Source organism: Sinocyclocheilus rhinocerous, unplaced genomic scaffold, assembly GCF_001515625.1.
Source record: "Sinocyclocheilus rhinocerous isolate Xijiao unplaced genomic scaffold, SAMN03320098_v1.1 scaffold955, whole genome shotgun sequence".
NCBI classification, from domain to species: Eukaryota; Metazoa; Chordata; class Actinopteri; order Cypriniformes; family Cyprinidae; genus Sinocyclocheilus; species Sinocyclocheilus rhinocerous.
Genome location: NW_015646369.1, coordinates 780,742 through 793,446, shown reverse-complemented (window position 1 = coordinate 793,446; position 12,705 = coordinate 780,742). Strand labels below are relative to the sequence as shown.

Here is a 12,705-nt window from a genome sequence, read left to right as displayed (position 1 = left end):
GCAACATTCCCACGAAACCCATCATGTGCGGGTCATATTTTGCATTATGACATGATTTTATGAACATTAATGATGAAGTTCTTTGCATTGATAAATAAGCTGTGTTATTCTTTGAAGGGAAATCCATCCAGATGGTCTTCCTCCCGCATACACTCTGATTCTCCTCTTCCGTCTCCTCTCCGACACCGGCAAGGATGCGTTTGATATATGGCAGATATCAGATAAGAACAACAACCCTGAGGTCGGGCTCACCATTGACCGTAAGGACCATTCTCATCTTCCATGTGTCGTGTGTGTTTGTGTGTGTGTGCAGTAAACCTTGTGGTGTCTGCTAAAGCTTATTTAGAAACAGAAACCCTCTAAATGGGTTCCAGATTTCAAGCTTGGAGTGATTTATAGCAGTAATTATTCCGAAATGCACAATCAGCCCTTTTAGAGCATCAAGCTCAAATTTGAATGGAAATCCTTTGTATTGTTGTTGTTGTTGGGTTTTTGTTTTGGTCATTTTTGCCCGGGCGGTCAACACAGAGCCATCTGTAAGTGTGTGTTTTGTTCTCAGCCTCCAGTAGAATCATCTCATTCTACAATAAGGACTCCAGAGGTGAAATTCAGAAAGTCTCCTTTGATAATGACCAAGTGAAGAAAGTTTTCCACGGCAGTTTCCACAAGGTAGAATGATTTTCTTACTTTGGTTGACTACTTGGGCGTTCCAAAACAGTGTTTCAGCAGTGATGCCATAGAAGAACCTTTCAGTGAACAGTTTTTAAAAGAACATTTTGAAATGTAAAGAACCTTTTTTCCACTATAAACATCCTTTTGTCCAATGAAAAGATTCCATGGATGTTAAAAGTTCTTAACGGAACCATCAATGCCAATAAAGAACCTTTAAGAGTGAATGACGCGTTAAATTCATAAAACTGCAAAAATAGCTTGAAGTCCTGAACCGGTTCCTTTAGATGTCAGTCTGTATTGCAATCTTAACCAGATGTCTTTTGATTATAAATCGGCTGATGGATTTGAACTTGGAGCATCCTTTTGGAAATACTGCCAGATTCAACGTATTGAGAAAGGGATTGGATTTCTTTAGATGAATATTAGTCCCTGCAAAGTACTAAAGTTTGCTGGGTACAGCATAACGATTTTGGAAGAGATGGCTTGTGTTATAACTCTTGGCTGATAAATTCAAAATGCATTTCCAACCGAAGACACGGTTTTACTTCTTGGAGCTCAATGAAAGATTTGCCACTGTTGAGTTTGCTTTTGGCTTTAAATTGAGATGTTTAACGGCCCATATGGTGCACGCAGAGCTTTCGCCTAAACACCCACCAGCCATCATTCTAGCTGCAGGTTTGTGCAAGAGTTTGTGCTCATGGTGATGTGGTTCATGAGAGCTGGAAACATCAATCATTACTATTGAACATGCTGTAAAAGAGGACGTTAATGATGTTATTTTTCTTATAAAGGGTTTTGCTTTCTCAGAGGTTTTTCTAAGCCCAGCGCACACGCAGAGTCTGTTTAAAGCTAAACATGTCATCATTTTGTCATGTTTGTCCCAGGTGACCGCTGGCATAGTTTAATTGCTAATGTACATACAAAACGCCAGACAACAAGGAGACTGTAATTTATGCTTGCTGGGATTTGGCAGTTTTGGTCTAGTAAGTGCATGCTGGCAAATCAGATTTCAAGATGTGCTAATTTTACAACCACACATGAAAGATTTTCCCAGTCTGTGTGGGAAATTTGAAAGCACAGTTTGAGCAATTGGGGTGAATCTCAGAAAATAATTTTAATGCTTAAAGAAAACAAAGCCTATTTCCACCCAATTTTCATTACTGTAATACTAAAAATGATGTATTATTTAAAGCATGTAAAATCATTGTAGTATTTTTGGTACAAAATTCTATTTGTATTTTAATGTAAAAAATTATTGTTACTATATTATATTATAATTGGAATCATTGGTATTAATAACAAACAAAAAACATTTTGAATTTCTTTTGATTGTTTTCATGAGATTCACCCATTGACATCATTACAGTGGCTTTAATCACAAAGTGATGTCATATAGTCTGGATTGTGACTGCGGGCCGATTTTTGGTCCAAGCTTCATTAAAAAAGCATTGGTTTGCCACTGTTGCCTACTGTATGTTCAGTAACCACTGGCATTGCTGGAGACGTGAACACAGAACAACAATTCTGAGCTAAGGTGGTGATTAGCTGACCACCTTGGTTACAAGATTACAGACTGGTTACATGAAAAGGAAACCTTTTAGGTTAAACAAACCTATCATGCTTTGGAGAGTTAGAAAGTTGTTTAAAGTGAACGACTTTTCTCTTTCTTCCTTCTCAGGTTTGTTTGTCCTTACTAAAGGCAAGCATCACTATTACAGTTGCTCATACTTTGGGTTAGGGATTTGAACCAACTCTAACCATAAATATTCAATCGCACTGCTTACCTCACCATTTGTACTACAGACTTGAATGATACTTCAAATTATGTGGTTTATCTCTTTCTAAGTAAGTGGACTTATCGTGCAATCATTAAAATGAACAAAAACTCCCACAGACTTGGCGGAACATGAGACCAGAATGTCATAGAGACTTGGGAGAGGACTCTATTGATTTGGGTCAGTAAGCAACACTTTAGCAACCACATTAGCAACAGCCTTGCATCAATGTGGAGAGTTTTGCATGGGAAATTTCATTGAGTGAAACTAATGAAATCTGTCAGGATCACTGGAAAGTCAACAAAAATAATATTTCTTAAAGAAAGTGAAGCGTATTTGATACCTTGTTCAGCTTGAATGTTATTGACCAGAATCTGCACAGAATCCACTGCCAATTCAGATGAACACACATGGCCTGATGGATTTGTAGTTGATCATTTTTTAAAATAGTTAATAACAACCTACAAGCCATTATTATCTGAATTAAGACATGAGTGTCGACAAAAGTGTGTACACTGTGCCAGTTTAATGCTTAACAAGAAGTGCTTAGAGAGCATAGGGAAAAGAAAACAGCTATTAAATGGATTCTGTGGTCAGCCGCGCAATACAGAACACTGGCCCTTTCTTCATGTCATTTCCTTTCTTTTATAAAATCCCAGAGATTATGAATTTAGTAGCTAAAATCAATCCATGAATAAAAGCTTTCCGAGTTAGATTTAAAGGTCATGTCATGTGAATGGTTTGGAAGCACTGTTCACATGAAGCTTGTGTGAGACTCATAATTGCTTTTTAGTGTTTAAGGGATAGTTCACCCAAAAATGAAAATTCTGTCATTAATTACTCACCCTCATGTCATTCTAAACCCGTAAGACCTCGTGTTTATCTTCGGAACACAAATTAAGATATTTTTGATGAATTCCGAGAGTTCTCTGACCCTCCCATAGACAGCAAGAATTCTACCACGATCAAGGTCCAGAAACGTAGCAAGGACATCATTAAAATAATCCATGTGACATCAGTGGTTCAACCATAATTTTACGAAGCTACGAGAATACTTTTTATGCGCAAAGAAAACAGAAATAATGACTTTATTCAACAATTCTTCTCCTCCGCGTCACCCCAGTGCCATTTTGGAGCGTATCCACTGAACGTAAACAACGTGTGCAGCACCACACGGAAAGTGCGTTCAGATCAAAGCATAAACAACGTAGACAACGTTTCCGCGTGGCGCTGCTGACACAGAACAGCATACGTTGTTTACGTTCAGTGGATACTCTCCAAAATGGCGCCAAGGTGACGCGGAGGAGAAGAATTGTTGAATAAAGTCGTTATTTCTGTTTTCTTTGCGCATAAAAAGTATTTTCGTAGCTTCGTAAAATTACAGTTGAACCACTGATGTCACATGGATTATTTTAACGATGTCCTTGCTATGTTTCTGGACCTTGATCGTGGTAGTATCCTTGCTGTCTATGGGAGGGTCAGAGAGCTCTCGGAATTCATCAAAAACATCTTAATTTGTGTTCCGAAGATGAATGAAGGTCTTTAAAACTTAATTAATTAATTAATTCTTAATTTAAAGCTGCAGTCTGTAACTGTTTTTTTTTTTTTTTTTATTAAAAATGATCCAAAATCTATTTTTGGGCAAGTACATAACCAACCAGTGTTCAAAATGATCTCCTTACCTTAGCCCAGTTCACAACAGTAAGCTTGTAATAATGTTTTCTAATTTGAGTGGTACTTGTATTTTTTGTGGGAAATACAACCATTCGTCTTTGCATCATTACATGACGTCTGTAAACATAAAGAAGGCGTCCCGGCTAGTAGGGGCTAACAAGCATCCTCACGTGCGATAGTAAGGCCAAGTTGCCAAACTAAAAACGTGATACTCTGGTAAGCATGAAACTGTCACAATTCCTCAATTAAATTCAAGTACTCGATTAAAAAAAAAAATCATTGATTACATTTTGCACATGTTGATTAACTAGAATGATTACCGGAAGTGGCACACTCCACAGACAAGTATCCACGGTTCTTATTTTATTTTAGAAATTATTATTAGAACGTTTTCTAAGGCTGCACGAAATATTAAAACCATTAAAAAATCATAATAAAGCATATTGCTATTGTGAATTCACAAAAGCTGTGATTCAATTAAATAAATATATGTGCTGCAGGTTCAATATTCGCTTTATTTATATGTGAGTAGTTTACGGACGTGCATCTCAGAGCGGCTTCGTTCACAGTAAATGCTGCTCCAGACAAACTGTTATCATTTACATGCGCGGACGTCTCGAACACCATCTTTATGCTGTGAGTCTGAGTTGCTTATTCATCTGGGAATGCAATCTGCACCATTATACCTTTATAAGGTAAATAATTTAGAAGAATACATTGTCTTTCTAAATATGCTAACTGTTCATCATGACTTCAAATTAAAAGTTTAAACGCTCGCTCTGAGTTTGCATGTTTTGATGTCCACATGTTCTTGTTTAATAAATAACAGTGGCTGTAGAATTTCTATCATAATGCAGTGACCAAATATAAAAGATTAAGTGGACATTTGAATTAATGTTGTTTGGTCAATATTAAACAAGGATTAGGAAGTGTAAAGTAATGTGTAAAAAACATCGTCAGGCTGTTAGCGCCCTCTGCAGGCATTGGATATAATACATAATGTACATAAATTATGATTATATTGTTTTAATACACTATGTATTTTAACTGTTTTGTTCAATAAACCATATGATTACTTACTTTTTATATTTTATTTGAACCAATTATTATCGCCTCATTGCTATTGCATATGTATTTTAAGTAGTGCTGTCCATTGATTAAAAAAAAACGAATTAATCGCACATTTTTTCTGAAATTAATTCCACCCTACATTAAAGTTTTTAAATATACTTTTTATATTGCAATAATTTCACATTCAAATGAAATTAATTTCACATCTTCAAATTAATTTAGAAACAACATAAAGAGAGTATAAAATATATACTCTCTTTATGTTGTTTCTACATTCATTTGTTTAATGGCATCTTTTTTTATGACTGAAGGCCAGGATCACTGATACCAATACTACTGATGTCTCTATGAAATAGTTATTTTTTCCCTAATATTTAACCATTGACTATAGCCATTCAACATTACAGTATGATTGAGAGCTATCAATTTTAACATTTATTAGACTTTAAAAAAATAACAACTTCTAATTTAAGTGAACTTTAAAAAATCTTCTTATAAATCCATTATAATAAATGTCATATTTAGCTACATGTGCCCTTCAGCAAGTAAGAAATATGCAGAAATTGAATAAAGTTATCAAACACTAAATTCTAAATTAAATATAAATTAATCCTTAAAGCTACAAAAGTTATTGATTTCCCCTTTTTTCTTTTGTTCTTTGATTAACACATCACAGCAGCAGGGTTATTAGGTTATTTGGCTGCTATAACTTTAAGAACTGCCGCTGCTGAATATGACGCGGATCTCACACGCATACTTGTAGTTTCATTCGCGCTTTAATATGAAATTATACAGGCTACAGCGCACGCAGCCATATTTGTGCATGCAATTGAATAGCACATGCTTTGAGCACAATATAATGGCTGACAGGACAGGAAAATTTGTTTTTACCGACATATGGCCTGTCAACATCTCATCTGACCACAGTTCACTGTGGATCTACTGAAGCTCCCTCGTCACCTGTACCATTTCCATGCTCGTTTGACTAGCGCCTGGTGCTGAGGCGCAGTTGAAGTGTGCATCTGAAAAGTCTCCTGTCTGATGTGGTCATAAAGACGTTCCGCATAAGAGACAGAAGCAGCAGTTGTGAGTGGGCTGGCCAATGCTAGCTGCGCCCCTGCGTTACATATTTTTAACATCGTAAAACTAGAAAAACGAATTGCCTGTGTTAACACGCTAATTTTGACAGCACTAATTATAAGTCATTTTAAAATCTTTTGTTCACTTAGGTCTATTTTTATTGCCACAAAAATTCTCTGATTACTCGATTAATCGTCAGAATAATTGACTGATTACCCGATACTCGATATTTTTACCAAAATAATCATTAGTAAATTGCATAGCACACACAAATACTGGCTAGATTTGAAAAATACTTTAAAAATAATATATTTTATAAATACCAGCTACTTTTAATATTAAATGTATTATATTTATAAATGATATATTCAATGTCTGTCATCTTGGATTTTTTCCCCCACTGAGCAACAGCACACTGTAAAGAATAGTCATTTGTTTCATACAACTTTGCATTTTGCAGCATTTTACATACATTTCAGTTAGCTGCCAATTTAAAATTGTATTTTAAAACCACTTCCTGTCTAAAATTTAAATTTTCTTACTGAATTCATACAGTTGAGGGAATGGTGGGGGAAGATGGCCAGTCAAACATACAACTATAAAATGGAGGCTGATAAATATAATGAAAGTCTGACAGGACAGAGGGGAAGACTAGAGCAGAGCAAAACGAAACCACATGGTGGGCATATTCACACACCTACAGTAGCCAGAATGGGAATATAATGAAAGTCTGACAGGACAGAGGGGAAGACTAGAGCAGAGCAAAACGAAACCACATGGTGGGCATATATTTACACACCCACAGTAGCCAGAATGGAAGGATTCGAGAAAGTGTGAATGCACAGTACACCATACAACCGAACAAGTCAAAAGCATTGTTCTATGGCCCTGTCTGTTATGACGCTTTACCCTCTCTGCATACACTTTCTGAATTGATAACTATTGCATTCTCAGCTTCCCACGAGCATTTGAACACACTGTTTGGATAAGCTTCTAAAGCTTTCCATCTAAAGCCAGAACTTCAGACCCCTTCTCCTTGTGGGAAGCCAAATGCCGGTTGCCAAAGATGTTGACGCATTCTCAGCTTCCCACTAGCATTTGAACACACTGTTTGGATAAGCTTCTAAAGCTTTCCATCTAAAGCCAGAACTTCAGACCCTTTCTCCTTGTGGGAAGCCAAATGCCGTTTGCCAAAGATGTTGACGGTATTGTGGCAAGAAATATGACCTTGCCTTTGGAGTGCTGATCTACAAAGTATGAATATCAGATGTATGAGCTGGTCAGACTTGTTGACTGAAAAAAGCAACTGCTCAAGTCGGGGGAACGAGCGCATTAGACGGTCAGCCGCAGAATGACATAATAGCAACATGTGGTGACGCTACATAAAGAAAACGTTGTATTCCCTCAAAAAAAGGATGGAAAAAGCATTTCGGTGGTCACATCCGCATGTAGAGTCTCATGGTGAATTACAGATGGTAAACCAGTTAATATTATCTGCTGACATGAAGATTCGTATTTGTGTTCGGCGACTGGCATGTCTTTACATAATGAACTAATTAAACTCATTATAGTTAGCCAGCAACTGTTATTGGAAGAATTGAGAGCGTAACTCTAAACATAGTTTACAGGCCGTAGGGTTAACTTTCTCAGGGATCATGGGAAAGGTTTCATAAAGGATGGTTTTTGCGTATTTTTGTCAATCGGGCAGTTTCGTGAATCCCTTTCATGAAGATTTATGAAGCAAGGCAAGATGTCCAGAGTACTGAGTAATAATTTAACTGATGCTTGGATTGCACCGCAGAGGGATTCGCTCTAATGCCTTTTTATTTTCGCAGCTTCACATTTCTATTTCACCGAAAAATGTCAAACTCAACATTGACTGCCAAGAGGTGGCTGAGAAAGAGATCAAAGAGGCCAACAACATATCCACAGATGGCTATGAAGTCCTTGGAAAAATGGCAAAGTCTGGCGGTTCAAGGAAGCAGTCAGCCACAGTAAGTACAGACTGCTCATTCCCTTCAATACACCAAAAGATCTGAACATGCACTAAATGATTAATCCAAGGAATCTACCCTGCCGTTCCCTTTGTCCCCTCATACTCGATCAAGTGCATGTCCTCCCACCCATTCATGCCTGAACGGATTCGATTCTGTCTGTATTGCTCTTCAAAACACCGTTGGGTGCATGTGGGCAGGTTTTTATATTTTCGAGTCCCGGCGCTCAATGCAAGCCATCTGTAACATCCGTTTGTGTTCCCATTTTTCTCTCCCTCAGTTCCAGCTCCAGATGTTTGATATTGTCTGCAGTTTGGGCTGGACAAGTCGAGACAAATGTTGTGATATTCCAGCAATGGTAAGCGGGGGTTGTGTATGGATTGTTATCTTACGGGGTGGGTTTTTGTCTACTGTTTGGTCAGTACGCTGAAGGCTTTCAGTGAAACCCGTGCTGAGAAAAAGTCATTGAGTTTTGCAGACTTCAAAAGATGCTTGTAATCAGAGAAGGGACACTCTCCAGCCCCTAAATACAGCTGTCAAGCTTTTGAGCAATTCCCAGTTGTGGACTTTTGTTTACCTTTAGCATTTGTCTGCACAGGAATTAAAGGGCTTAGCCAAACCCGTTCATTAGAAGGGAGTGTGCACATACTTTTGGCCATAGAGAGTAGCTAAAGGGCAGGTAGATGTACACCACTGTGGCCAGTGCAGCATTTAGTTTTTATCTTTACTTCAATTTACTTGACACTGCAAAAATCTGACAAATACATAATACCATAATGGTAACACACATGACAAATTCATTTAACAACAAAAGATGAAACATGAAACCCTACATGAAAACCATCAAATGTGAGCCTTGTTTTCCCTTGTTCTTTTTCACTTCCAAAAACTGTACATTTAACGTTGTTTTACTATAAAATTGAATAAAATGTCGTATTAAAGCTACAGTATTACAGTAAAGCAGCTTACCTTTTACCAGTTAACAGGTTTAACCATCAAAATGACTTCATCATGCGAGCTGTCTTTATTATTGCAGTTCTTTCCCTTTAATAAATCTGTTTAGTCTTTAACATTTTCAGAAGGTTTGATTTATATCTCCATTTCTGTAGAGAGATGAAGCCAAATGTCCCGCTCTTCCTCACTCCTGCACATGTGCTCAGGACAGCATTGGTCCTCCAGGCCCCGCGGGCCCTCCGGTAAGATCATTAGAGTCCCATGACATTTCCTCTGTCTCTGAAGTCATCGTGCTACCGCTGCAAATCTCACTTCTCATGACGAGGGCGAAAAGGTCCAGAGTTCAGGGACGGTGGGATATTTTCCCCAGTGCTGTCATTTCAGTCCTGCTCTTTACATTAAGCACAGGAATATGTTTATGGGGGCTCTTCTCTCCACACCATTATGCATGGATTGAACATCTGGGATTAGCGATGGTTAACAGCACAGCGTGAGCTAATGACTAGTGACTTACTCGTGGATTTAGGGAGAATGCGCTTAAAGGTCAGAAAGCAGAAGTGAAGACTGTCGGGGACGTGTGAACTTGGAAACACCAATCTCTTTAGAGCCATTTGACAGTTTGTCTTATAAAATAATGAATCCTCTGAAATTCTTTTCTTTGTTCTTTGTGTTTCCAGGGCAGCCCTGGCACAAAAGGCCCACGAGGTGAGAGGGGAGAGTCTGGCCCCACGGTAAGCTCATCTTCCTCCATCTCTAGTTTATAAATGACCTGCTGATGAATGCCAAATGGTCAGACAGAGAAGTAGATGTTGAACAGGTTCCTTCATCGATACCATCGAGAAACCTTTTCTCTCAGCGCTTCTTTCTAGAGTGCTGAAGCTGAATAATTTAACAGGACTTAAACCCGTTCATTGCAATTGCAGGGTTCAATGGGCCCACGTGGGGAGCAGGGTCTGCCAGGACAAATGGGACCACCAGGCCCACAGGGCCCTAATGGACTGTCTCTTCCTGGTGAACCAGTAAGTAAAGCACAAAACTCTGTCCATTGCCATTTGTCAAATTTGTATCGGCCCTTACAGAATGTAATTAGTCATTATTGAGGCCTTTCTTAAGCCCGAAATAGGGAAATAAATTTGAACCATTAAAAATGGTTTTAGTTAACTGAAATTAAGCTGAAATAAAATAAAATATAAATATTAGGTTAAACTTACCATTTTAAAATGTGATTGAAAATTAGAAATGAAAATTAGAACGGATAAAAAATGTTTAAGTACTAAAATGACAAAAATGAAAACCATATATCACAGACGCAAACCAAAACGAGTAAAATTTAAGCTAAAATGAAAAATACAAATATTAAAATAAAAGCTAATTCAAGCAAATATTAGTAAACAATGCTAAAATAACAATATTTTGAAAATCAGGAAATGCTTAACTTTAAAAAAAAATTTTTATTCCATCTTAGGTGGTCATAATAAATATTATATGATTTTTGAAAATGTAAAAATGCACAGTTTTCTCCAAATATGCCAGTATTTTATGAACTGATTTGAATGCCAAATTAACACATTTAAAGGGGATGGGGGAGGGATTTAATGTTTTTAATACTAGCTATGTTACATGTACGTTCTATTTTTATGTTATTTTATATTTCTCTAATATTTGCTTGTTAACAAGTTGTGGGACACCAGTTTCTACTCTATTCATGGAAAGTGTCTTCTATTTCACTTTCTTGGGACATTAAACTCCTGGACCTGTCTGGCTACAGTACTGTATAGTGCGGGTGTAATTTATGACTAAAAGCTTCAGACCCATTTATTTAACGGAGCCAGCGCTCAGTCGCCCCCTCACCCCTCATGCACATACAGCTGTCATGTAACAGAGGAATGAGTGTGAAAGCTTGCTTCATTTCTTCCGTTTTCAGGGGCGGCCTGGACCTAAGGGAGACTCCGGTGACCCAGGTTTACCTGGACAGCGGGTAAGTGCTTTTTTGTTTGAGCTGTTTTTAAGTACTTTTAAATTACGTTGTAATGGATTCTGGAAGGTTTCTGCAGTGTGGGATTTAGAAGATTTAATGTGTCTATCAGATAAATGGTTTTATGATTACATTCATGCTTAAAAAACAATCGGCAAACACAACTCGCGTCCTCTTAAAGCACGCAGCTTTACAGCAGAATGATTGCTAACACCTTCATCATAACGTCATTTTATTTTTGACTTCCAAAAGAAATACACAGACAGAAACACAAATGTCTGTACTTACCGCTGTACAGGATGAAGGCACTTTTACTTTGCAAGAAGTTTATTTGAACATGTATTCATATGGGTTAGTACAACATTCCTTCTCTTCCATGGAAAGGTTGAGTTTAGTCATATCCTGACTATATTTGAAAGTGCTCATGTTTAATCCACGAACAGCTAAATGGTTGTTTGATACAAAAACCCGTATTTTGAAACAACGGATGACATTAAGAATCGTTTCTTCTTCCAAGGGCTCGATTGGCGCTCCAGGTCCGCTCGGCCCTGTTGGACCTTCTGGAGCTAGGGTAAGATATGTTTCTTAAGTGCACCTTGAACTGGTTTAAAAGTGCATGTTTTCAGTTTTAGCTTTGTTATCTGACTTGTCTCTTCTGTCTTGTTGAACCAATTCAGTGGGTTGTGTTGGGCCCATCTCAAGGGCGTCTTTAAACGTTCTCCATATTGAACGAATCTTTGCTAATGCTACTAGTTGTGCATCTTGTACAGTTCATGATGGCATATGTTTTTGTTCAGGGTCCACCAGGAAATGAAGGCCCGTCTGGACCAAGAGGTCCATCGGGACCAATGGTATGTAATGTGGAAGCTTTTGAGTATCTGATGAGTGTGAGACTGTCATGGCAGCTAAAGTATCGGCAGTACAGCACATGCATCACATTTCCTGTTATTCCATAATACTGTCCACATTTCTTTTTCTTTTACAAATATGAATTACATTGGATTACATATTAAAGCATTTTAATGTATATATATATTAATAACAGTAAATTATGCATGCATACAAGCAAACAAACCCAAACATTAACCGTATAGTAAGTGAATGTACTTAGTTAATATTGTTCAGTACTAATTTGTGTAATTAAACTATGACAGCATCACCTGGAGCCACTGCAATTGATATTCTAAGTTATTACCCAGTAGGAATTTAAATGTGCATGTGGTTTTTATCATGTCTAATAGGACATGTACTGTTTATCAGGCAAATTATAGTTAACTAAAACTAAAAATTAAACCATTAAAAAAAGGTTACTTCAAGTAAATGTTGACATAAAAAGCTAGTTCCAAAGGAAATATTCCTTGTTTTCATTTAGTTTAGCTTGATGTTGTAAAATAACTAAACGTAAAACTAAAAAACTACTATACAAGCCATATAAAAAATAATGAAAATGACAAAATCCACACAATTACTAAAATGTTTAATAATTTATTATATATATATATATATATAT

General features: G+C 37.2%; 1 protein-coding gene across 1 annotated transcript in view; it reads left to right on the top strand.

The window, feature by feature from the left end:
- LOC107707656 (collagen alpha-1(XII) chain-like) overlaps positions 1-12,705 on the top strand; it is an 80,572-nt gene that overhangs the window by 59,625 nt on the left and 8,242 nt on the right. Inside the window, exons 49-58 of the mRNA XM_016511736.1 lie at positions 118-260; positions 560-669; positions 8,108-8,266; positions 8,547-8,624; positions 9,376-9,462; positions 9,898-9,951; positions 10,144-10,239; positions 11,145-11,198; positions 11,713-11,766; positions 11,993-12,046. Coding sequence (XP_016367222.1) covers positions 118-260; positions 560-669; positions 8,108-8,266; positions 8,547-8,624; positions 9,376-9,462; positions 9,898-9,951; positions 10,144-10,239; positions 11,145-11,198; positions 11,713-11,766; positions 11,993-12,046 — 889 coding nt within the window. The remainder of the gene's footprint in view (positions 1-117; positions 261-559; positions 670-8,107; positions 8,267-8,546; positions 8,625-9,375; positions 9,463-9,897; positions 9,952-10,143; positions 10,240-11,144; positions 11,199-11,712; positions 11,767-11,992; positions 12,047-12,705) is intronic.